Source organism: Brachyistius frenatus, unplaced genomic scaffold (assembly GCF_029030835.1).
Source record: "Brachyistius frenatus isolate BFR_SWC_R1_liver_20210118 unplaced genomic scaffold, ASM2903083v1 Contig_178, whole genome shotgun sequence".
NCBI classification, from domain to species: domain Eukaryota; kingdom Metazoa; phylum Chordata; class Actinopteri; family Embiotocidae; genus Brachyistius; species Brachyistius frenatus.
In genome coordinates this window covers 534,104-544,238 of record NW_027210777.1, presented here as the reverse complement: position 1 = coordinate 544,238, position 10,135 = coordinate 534,104, and the positions used below count along the sequence as shown (strand labels likewise).

Below are 10,135 nucleotides of genomic sequence, written 5' to 3'. Positions count from 1 at the left end.
TTAAATGTTTTGTACTGAAATTAATATATTATTCAGATCAATAACAAAAACATCTGACAGAAAATGATCATGTTTATAACGCATTGAAACAAAGGGAGTTCCTGCATGTTTTATTTTGAAAATCAGAACCGGAAGTGAGGGTTCAAACTGTCAGGCTTGTCTCTTTAAAACAGGAGCCTGTTGCAGCTACAGGCCAGTAGAGCTGTGATCGGGCTCCTCACAGGTCAGTGTCCGGGGGAAGAGGAAGAAGAGGAGGAGCTTCCTCCTGCCTGAGAATCATCTGCAAATATTTCTACAGAAAGTAAGTTTAAACCTTTAATTTGATGCCAAACAGGAAGTGTTTTACTGAAATATTTCTCTCATCAACAGAGATGTGTCTGTTGTGACTTGTGTTGTATGAAAAGTCTTTTTTCATCATGTGAAATAAGTTAGTTTTAAAGATGTGATCTCAGCTGATAAGTTCCTCTTTGAACTCTTTAATATATTTAATATTCAGTGTTTATCAGTGCATCACTCTGATTTAATTTCCCGGCTCTTCCTCCTCCTCCTCCTCCTCCTCCTCCTCTGTTATTGTGAGCTCTCCGTGTCCCTTCAGGGAAATCAAACAGCACACTTTGCATTGCAAATGTTTTCATTACGTAATCCAAGTGTTGGAGATGGTGTCGAGTTCCAGGGAGCCGTTAAATCTCTCAACGTTTTGATCCCAAACTCAGCAGGTTAAACTCAGTCTGCATGGTGAGATGATGTCTTAGATGTCACATGATCTCCCCACAGTTACTCTTCATCATTTTAACCACAAATATGAATTTAAATAATCTCCATGATTTAAAAAAGCTTGTTTTCTTCAAGCTTACAACTCATCATTCAGACAGCAGGAGGTCAGATCACCCTCCTCTTCATCATCAGGAGGTCAGATCACTTTCCTTTTCATCATCAAGTCAGATCACCCTCCTCTTCATCATCAGGAGGTCAGATCACCCTCCTCTTCACCATCAGGAAGTAAGATCACCCTCCTCTTCATCAGGGGGTCAGAACACCCTGCTCTTCCTCTCTGCCCCCCCCCCCCCCGCTGTGACTGAGACTTTCCCTTTTTAAATTATTGAATAATTTATGAATTAATTAATTGATATCTCATGTCCCTCCTCTTCCTCGAGGATGGAGAAGTACGAGAAGATGGGGAAGATCGGTGAGGGCTCGTACGGCGTCGTCTTCAAGTGCAGGAACAGAGAAACGGGGCAGGTCGTCGCCATCAAGAAGTTCGTGGAGTCGGAGGACGATCCCGTCATCAGAAAGATAGCTCTGAGGGAGATCAGGTTGCTAAAGGTACGTCTGACTCCTCCTCTTCCTCCTCACATCCACATTTGAACTGTTCAAGTGAAGAAGGTGAAATATGAATTCATAGTTATGTGATAAGTTGAAACAATGGTAAATGGTCTGCACTTGTGTAGCACTTTATTACCTTTACGGTCTCAAAGCGCTTTTACATTCACACACTAATGAGACTGAGCTGCCATGCAAGGTGCCCGCCATCAGGTGTACATTCGCTGAGGCAACTTGGGGTTCAGTGGCTTGCCCAAGGACACTTAGGCATGTGGACAGGAGGAGGAGGAGCCAGCGATCGAACCACCAACCTTCCGATTAGTGGGCAACCTACTCTACCATCTGAGCCACATCCACTCAATGAGACAGTTGTTTAATAAAGTCGTGCCTTTCATCATAATTATGATATATTACGTTAAAATTACAATTATGAGATAAAGAGTCATTATTATGAGATGTAAAGTAAAAGTTTATCGTTGAAGCATCAGATTTTGTTAATAATATTTTATTTTATGTGAGAATGATCAAATATTAAAATTATGAGAAAATGTCAACATTTTTAACTTAAATACATTTTCATGGCTTCAAACTCCTGATGTTTATCCTGAATCTCATTCAGTCTGTTAATTAAAGAAGCTCATCTTCATTCTGTCAGTACTTCAGTCTGTTCTTATTTCAGAGCTGCTTTATGATGTTTCCTCTTCTGGTTTCTACTTTTATTGAATATTTTACATCCAGTTTTTCCAGTGTAACGTCGTGTTGCTCCTCTGTTGTGTCTCCATGAAGTTCATCCTGCAGAGCGGAAACACTTTAAACAGCAGAGTTACAGAGCTGCAGTCGCACACAGGAGAATCATCTTTATTTGAATACCAGAATATTAAAAACAGATGAAACAGACTCTGTGTTCAGGTCTGAAATGACAGATTTAAACCAGGATGATGTGACTCCTCTTCCTCTGACTCTGTGATGAAGGCTGAACCTGTTTCATGCTGCAGAATAAAGATCAGAGATGTTCTGCTGCTTTAATCAGTTGTACGGTAGAGGGAGTGTTCATGGCATGCTGGACACCCGGAGGTCATGAATAGAGCCGGTCGTCAGGGGCGACAGCATGTTTATCACCTGCTGCTGGGAGTGAGAGACGGGAAAGGATGAAACACTCCGACGGGCAGCTCAGTGATCTCAGTGATCTCAGTGATCTCGTTGATCTCAGTGATCTCGTTGATCTCATCGATCTCTGCTCTCGCTGATCTCAGTGATCTCAGGGATCTCGTCAATCTCTGATCTCGTCAACCTCTGCTCTCGCTGATCTCTTTGATCTCAGTGATTTGTCTGTTTCTGTGTTTCTGTTTGTGTGTTTGTGTGTTTGTGTGCAGCAACTGAAACACTCCAACCTGGTGAATCTGATCGAAGTGTTCCGACGTAAACGGAAGCTCCACCTGGTGTTCGAGTACTGTGATCACACTGTCCTCAACGAGCTGGACCGCCATCCCCGAGGGTGGGTGGTCTCTATATATACATACTGTATATATATACTGTATATAAGAGGGTGGGTGGTCTTTATATATACACACTGTATTTATATACTGTATATAAGAGGGTGGATGGCCTTTATATATACATACTGTATATATATGCTGTATATAAGAGGGTGGGTAGTCTCTATATATTCATACTGTATTTACATGTTGTATTTAAGAGGGTGACGGTCTTTATATATACATACTGTATATATATGCTGTATATAAGAGGGTGGGTGGTCTATATATTCATACTGTATTTATATGCTGTATATAAAAGGGTGGGTGGTCTCTATATATACATACTGTATTTATATAATGTATATAAGAGGGTGGGCGGTCTTTATGTATACATACTGTATATATATGCTGTATATAAGAGGGTGGGTGGTCTCTTCCATATGTACATACTGTATATATCTACTGTATATAAGAAGATGGGTGATCTCTATATATACATACTGTATTTATATGTTGCATATAAGAGGGTCAGTGGTCTTTATATATACATACTTTAATATATATCGACTGTATATCTACTCTATATAAGAGGGTGGGTGGTCTCTATATATAAATACTTTAATATATATCTACTGTATATAAACTGTATCTCTATTGTATATAAACTGTATATAAGAAGGTGGGTGGTCTCCTCTATGTATATCTACTGTATATAAGAGGGTGGTCTTTATATCGACATACTTTAATATATATCGACTGTATATAAACTGTATATCTACTATATATATATATATATATACTGTATATCAAATGGTAGGTGGTCTCCTCTATGTATATATACTGTATGTATACTCTATTTATACTGTATATATACCATATATAAAGGGTGTATCTCCTCTATATAAACTGTATATAAGAGGGTATCCTGAGGGGAGGTTCACCTGGAGTCACCTGACCAGAGTTCAGGTAGTTCACTGACATGTTGGAGATGATTTCCACCATCATCCATCTCTCTGTGATTAAAAACAGATAATGAGATTATAGAACATGATCAGAGGTATTGATCGGTGTTATTATCAGTCCATTGATCATTAAAACAGCAGCAGTCTGACTCTGTGTTCTCTCTCGATGTTATAACATCTCCCTGTCGTCCGGCGCTCGTCTCCCCGGAGACGCTCCATCTCTCTGTGGTATGTTTACAGTGATGCTCTCCCAGAATGCTTTGCTGGCAGGGAGCCACATTTTACAGGGGGCGTGGTGGAAGCATCGGGCCGGAGAGGGTTCACAAGAAGACAAAACAACATGGCAAGAAGGGGCGGAGCTTGTTATTAATTGCCAGTCACGAGGCTCGAATTAGCCGTTTCCCCGGCAACGTTGATAGATGGCGGCCCCTGAGCCAACAAAGGAGCAGTGTTGAACTCACAAAGGGGATGTGGGATGAAGACGAGAGGGAGGAGTCTCCTCTTCATCATGAGAGGAGCTGGTTTCAGACTCCTCTTCATCATGTGAGGAGCTGGTTTGGACTCCTCTTCATCATGTGAGGAGCTGGTTTGGACTCCTCTTCATCATGGGAGGTGCTGGTTTCAGACTCCTCTTCATCATGTGAGGAGCTGGTTTCAGACTCCTCTTCATCATGTGAGGAGCTGGTTTGGACTCCTCTTCATCATGGGAGGTGCTGCTTCCAGCAGATTATTAATGGTTTGTTTCCTCCTGCAGCGTCCCAGAGAACCTCGTCAGAAACATCACGTGGCAGACGCTGCAGGCCATCAACTTCTGTCACAAACAGAACGTGAGTTTCTCCTTCCAGCTTTCCTCCTGATCTTCCTCGTCCTCTTGATCCTCCCCGCAACCCCTCCACTCCCCCCCATCCTCCTCTTCCTCTTCTTTATGGCTCCTCTTTAACAAGAATTCCTCCTCTTAGTCGATCAGCAGTTAAAGTGTCACTGAGACACAACAAACACTGGGAGACATCTTCCTCCTCCTCCCACTTCTTTATAACCAGCAGCTAACCAGTCTTCCTATGTGCGTGTGCGCATGTGCATGTTCAGTGTATCCATAGAGACGTGAAGCCGGAGAACATTCTCATCACCAAACAGCAGGTCATCAAACTCTGTGACTTCGGCTTCGCTCGAATCCTCAGTAAGTTCAGAGGTCATCCACCGCTGTGACATCATCAACTCTTTCACGCTGATCATAACTTCAGGGTCATCAGGTTTTAAACTGTGTTTAAGTCCCATCAAACTTCTAATATCAATTTAATAATGATCCACTGAAGTGACTCCTGATGTCTCACGTGTCCGTGTTCTGATCAGCTGGACCGTGTGACTACTACACGGACTACGTGGCGACCCGCTGGTACCGGGCCCCCGAGCTGCTGGTGGGGGATACTCAGTACGGACCCCCGGTGGACGTGTGGGCCGTCGGCTGTGTGTTCGCCGAGCTGCTGTCGGGGATCCCGCTGTGGCCCGGGAAGTCAGACATGGACCAGCTGTACCTGATCAGGAAGACCCTCGGTGAGCTCCGCCTGATGCAGGGGATTTGGGGAAATGTGTCGCTGCTACAGGCCGAACAGTTACGATGTCACAGATTTCACGCTCGGTGGCGCCACTTCTGTCACTAATCCGGAAGTGCAGCGGTTTTAGACTTCACTTCCCAGAGATCCAAACAGGGTGTGATGTCACTCAGATGTAGAAGAGTGAGCCTGCTGCATTAGCTTCTCCACCTTCTCCAGAGGACTAAATGTTAGCAGATGAGGACATAAATTCAACATTCATCCATCAGGATGTTGGTTGTGAATATGAGGACTTGTTGTTCTTTGGATGCTGATTTATATTATTTTTTATAGATCAGTGAGAATAAAATAACATAAAAAAATAAACTCCTATTAGAGACTGATGGGAAGTTAAAAATGAAATAGTAAATTGTTGCAGAAATAATAACACCAAACTTACCGTCATTTATTCCCATAATTATTTAAAAATAATTGGATTGTTTAAACGGTGCCTTGATGTTGCAGGAGACCTGATCCCTCGACACCAGCAGGTCTTCAGCAACAACCAGTTCTTCTGTGGCGTCTCCATCCCAGAGACCCAGGAGATGGTGAGACAGACTGCCGCTTTCATGACTCAACAGAAAACTCTTTTAATACTGTTACAAACCAGGATAATAATGTTAATGTTCCTCTGCAGGAGCCTCTGGAGCAGAAATATCCCAACCTGTCATATCCAGCTCTGAGTCTGATGAAGGTAACATCCTCTTCATCCTCAGTTTCAGCTCCTCTCAGACACTTTACAACCAAACCGTCACTAAAAGTCAGTCAGGAAGTGCTGTGTTGTGTTTGTATAGTTCCTCCTGCAGGTGTGTTTATAATGAGACCTACTCGCCCGGGTGTGTTTCTAATCAGACCTACCTGCTCGGGTGTGTTAATAATGAGGTGTGTGGTGCTGCAGGGTTGCCTGAGGATGGACCCGGCCGAGCGGCTCACCTGCGAGCAGCTCCTGCAGCATCCGTACTTCGACAGTCTGAGGGAGAAGAGCGACTCCACGTCCAGAGAGCAGGACCGCTCCGGCAACAAGAGGACGCGGTTACCACGGAGACACCTGCCCGCCGGGGTGAGCAGCCTTCCAGACTGATGACAGGGCTCTTGGCTGGTCATGTGACCTGTGTACGCTCTCAGTATAACACCTCCACCTGTGTTGTGTTGTGTCTGCAGTATCTACCACAGCTGACCAGCAGCAGCATCTTTCCAGCACTGGACAACAAGAAGTACTACAGCAACCTGCGCAAGTTCAACTACCACCTGCCCAACATCTAGACCAGGTCCTGATCTGGGAGGAGCCTGAACACAGGCAGCAGGTCCTAGTCCTGCAGCAGCTGGTCCTGGTCCTGATCCTGCAGTAGGTCCCGGTCCTGGTCCTGGTCCCAGTCCTGCTCCTGCAGCAGGTCCTGGTCCTGGAGGTTTAGTTTCTCCCCCGGGCATGTGGGTGTGTCCGTGCTGCTGTCAGTCTTTGGTCTCCTCCCGGCGTGTCTCCTCAGACGTGTTGCTTCCTGAACGTACCTGAGGGGATCACATGTTAAATATCCATGTTGAGACAAGGAGCAACATGCCGCTCTGATTGTAGCTGCAGAGAGACTGATGGTAAAACTGCCTCGTCCTGTTTGCCAAACCTTTTCTACTGATGGACTCTGATAAGAGTGACACGTTGTTCAGAGAGTTTAGATGTACGTTATCATGTAGACATAAGCTATCTGTGGAAGACATATTTATTGGATCAATCTGTAACCTCGACATTTATCATTATCTCTGAAACTCTCAGGATGTTTCCTCTGTCCGTCTGTCTGTCTTCATATTTATTACAGATGCCAAATTAATCCAAACAGAAACCACTTGAGTGAATTCTTCAGTCTGCTGTCTGTATTCACACAGATGGATAAACTTTAATAAACAGTGTCAGCAGTGTGAAGAGCTGCAGCTTCTGTTCAATGTGCAACACTAAAACAGCATTTAGAATCAAAGCTCTACATAGGAGCAGGAAGTGGAATGTCGGTCAGTCCAGGTCCAGAATAAGGTCCAGCCGAGGGAGAGCCGTCTGCAGTCTGTCCACCGTGGTCTGTCTGTCGGTGATGCCGGGCAGGTCGCTGAGCAACAGGTACTCAAGGTTCCTGAGGAGAAAACAGCTGATCAATAAAACAATTACATTCTCTATTGATACACGTTTAGTTCCTCTGTTGAGAGGTGGTGACCTCTGACCTGAGCTGGTGCAGAGCGATGACTCCTTTATCCGTCACGTTTCCACACGACATCACCTCCATCATGAACATACTCTGCTGCAGGTTCTGGATGGAGCTCAGACGCTCCAGACAGCCATCCTCGATGTACATGCACTTATTCAGCTTGATCTCTTCTAGGTGCTGCAGACCCTCTGCAGGGATACACACAATACACAACACATTACAACACAGACACACATCAGAACATTACTCAACTTGATCTCTTCTACATGTTTCAGACCCACTGCAGAGATAAATACACAAATCAGAACACACAGATGACAACAGCTACACAAAGTAGAGACTGATTTTACTCCTTTGTGTTTGTGTGTGTGTCCTCCTCATCCTCCTCCCTCCACCTCCTTGTTAACACGGACAGAATCACTTTCAGGTGAGGACTCGAGGTCGACCTCTCGTTAACACACTTCATGTAACATTCAGGTGTTCTGAACTCTAAGAATTTTTAATGTGAACAGACTGGTTAGTGTTAACGAGCTCAGTGAGGAACATGTGAACGGACTGGTTAGTGTAAGGGAGGAATGTGAACATGTTGATGGTCCACAGAGAATCATGATGCTCAGCTGGTTTGATAACTTGGCTCCTTCTGGAGTCTGTTTGGACTGGTCAGGGTCACTCTGGGGGGACGTCCTGGTTGGTGTGTGTACGAACATGTGTGTGTGTGTGTGTGTGTTATCATGTGTGAGCTCTGAGCCTCTGTGTTTGTGCAGTTTTGGTCTGAAAAAAGATCACAAGTATTTAGTAGTACCACCAAAAGAAAAAAAACAATGCAACGTTATTACTCACAACATTAAATTATCTTTTGTCTACTGGATCAAAAATTCAATGAGCCACCTCCACCAACCAAAAAAGACTGTTTACCTGCTAAAGTGGCAAAAATCTCTGGAGAACTTCTCCACCGAGTGTTTCCAGCATTTTTAATCACACAAATACGTCAACTTACTCTCAAACAAAATGAATACAGAAGATAAAAGTTTGAGCTGCCATCAAACTTGAAGGCCAAATTTTGCTTCGTTTTCCAACTTCAATCAAATACTGAACGTAAAAAGATGGGTTTTTTTTTTTCCTTCTAACAGAGAGGTTCTGCAGGCGTGTCACTGACCCAGGTGATCAAACCCTCGGTACATGATGCAGGACTCGGTGGCATCTATCCCCTGGATCTTGTAGCGGCCCAGTGGCCCGGTGGGCAGCCCGTTGTAGTCGTGATGCCAGCGGTCGAAACCCTGAAACTTCACTTTGGCGCCACATCTTAGCAGCCACTCGGCGGCGGCCCGGTCCGGTCCGACGGCTTTGATCCTGTCGTGGTCCACCCTGAGAGAGAGCAGACTGTCAGACAGGTGCTGACGTCAGAGGAGACAAAGTCCAGCCAGCCGGCCGTCTGCCAACGGGACGTTTATTTAACTTGTTGGTTGAACAGCTGATTCTCACCGTGAAACGTCTCTTTTATTTATTAATGAATTTGTTTCACTTTCTGAAAAACTTTCAGCCAAAGTAAACAAATAAGAACAACTCTGACAACATGATGACAATATTTACATCTGATATGAAACACAGGATTCATAAAAACACAGAAACACATGATGAAGATAGTTTGTACCCGAGATCAGTGGAAACAATAATCACATATAAACATACTGTAGGTGACCTGTGTTTCCCCTGGATCTTGTAGCCCAGACTCTCAGGGGCCACTTTATTAGGAACACCTGCAGTTTCATTAATCCAATAAAAGCTCTGATATTAAATCTGATGGATGGATAAATAGATGGATCATAAATAAAACCCTTACCCAAACTGTGCAAAAGGCAAATAGTCTCTAAAGTCTTGAATCATTTGGGAGGTTAAAGAAAAACACTTATTTACAGATATATTTATACACATAATACCACCACATAATATTCTAGTAAAATATAATTTAGGATATAACTAAGATATAATAATAAATAAAAGGAGGGAGCAGAATATTAGCATCACTACCATCTATAAACTCAAAGCTAACAAATATAATTTAATTAAATTGAGTCAATAACAGCTGATCATTATCATCAACATAAAACAGGTGTTATGGTTGGACAGGTGCGTCAGATATCAGGTGTCCCTAATAAACAGATCACAGAGCAGCTCTCGGTGTATATGAGCATTAATAAGTGTATGTGATGAAGATGAAGAGTCCCTAATGACCGGAGTCTTCCTCACTTGTTGAACACCGCGTTGAGCCACCCCCAGAAGTTTCTCCGCTGCGTGCCGCTCACCGCGCGCCGCGCTGCGCACGTCGCAGCCCGCGACCACAGCGTCATTATCGTGACCTGAAAGAGAAGCTGCGCGCTCACACAGACGTCACCAATGCTCTGATTTTAGCGGGAAAACATGTCGCACATTAAATAAGCCCTTATCTGTCCTCTAACACCTGACTGTTTACTTCTTCTTTTAAGTTTTATGGCGGATGGCATCCAACGAAAGCATTACCGCCACCCACTGCATTGGAGTGTGGACCAGAGTTACCTGACTATAGTATTTACATTCGAGACGCGTCCATTATTGTGAACTTTCAC

At 44.0% G+C, this 10,135-nt stretch overlaps 2 protein-coding genes across 2 annotated transcripts; one reads left to right on the top strand and one right to left on the bottom strand.

Moving 5' to 3' along the window:
- The first annotated feature begins 211 nt into the window (after positions 1 to 211).
- Positions 212 to 6,692, top strand: cdkl1 (cyclin dependent kinase like 1 (CDC2 related kinase)). Its single transcript, XM_069717700.1, has 10 exons — positions 212 to 301; positions 1,155 to 1,323; positions 2,694 to 2,815; positions 4,515 to 4,587; positions 4,847 to 4,937; positions 5,111 to 5,311; positions 5,815 to 5,897; positions 5,987 to 6,043; positions 6,248 to 6,409; positions 6,511 to 6,692. The coding sequence occupies exons 2-10, from the start codon at positions 1,156 to 1,158 to the stop codon at positions 6,610 to 6,612; spliced, it is 1,059 nt and encodes a 352-aa protein (XP_069573801.1). The 5' UTR covers positions 212 to 301; position 1,155; the 3' UTR covers positions 6,613 to 6,692.
- Positions 6,693 to 7,207: 515 nt separating this feature from the next.
- Positions 7,208 to 10,103, bottom strand: dmac2l (distal membrane arm assembly component 2 like). The gene is made up of 5 exons (XM_069717701.1): positions 9,980 to 10,103; positions 9,780 to 9,892; positions 8,689 to 8,897; positions 7,549 to 7,720; positions 7,208 to 7,460 (listed from the first exon to the last, which is right to left on the bottom strand). Exons 1-5 carry the CDS (start codon positions 10,031 to 10,033, stop codon positions 7,346 to 7,348), a joined length of 663 nt encoding a protein of 220 aa, XP_069573802.1. The 5' UTR covers positions 10,034 to 10,103; the 3' UTR covers positions 7,208 to 7,345.
- Positions 10,104 to 10,135: the final 32 nt, after the last annotated feature.

What these genes read in the sequence shown, in the direction of transcription:
- cdkl1 (XM_069717700.1), top strand. Translation starts at nt 1,156, where the DNA reads ATGGAGAAGTACGAGAAGATGGGGAAGATCGGTGAGGGCTCGTACGGC. An exon ending in CTGGACCGCCATCCCCGAGG is followed by an intron (nt 2,816 to 4,514) that starts GTGGGTGGTCTC and finishes TTCCTCCTGCAG; the next exon opens with CGTCCCAGAGAACCTCGTCA. An exon ending in CCTGATCAGGAAGACCCTCG is followed by an intron (nt 5,312 to 5,814) that starts GTGAGCTCCGCC and finishes TTGATGTTGCAG; the next exon opens with GAGACCTGATCCCTCGACAC.
- dmac2l (XM_069717701.1), bottom strand. Translation starts at nt 10,033, where the DNA reads ATGCCATCCGCCATAAAACTTAAAAGAAGAAGTAAACAGTCAGGTGTT. An exon ending in AACAGTCAGGTGTTAGAGGA is followed by an intron (nt 9,893 to 9,979) that starts CAGATAAGGGCT and finishes CAGCTTCTCTTT; the next exon opens with CAGGTCACGATAATGACGCT. An exon ending in CTCAACGCGGTGTTCAACAA is followed by an intron (nt 8,898 to 9,779) that starts GTGAGGAAGACT and finishes GCTCTCTCTCAG; the next exon opens with GGTGGACCACGACAGGATCA.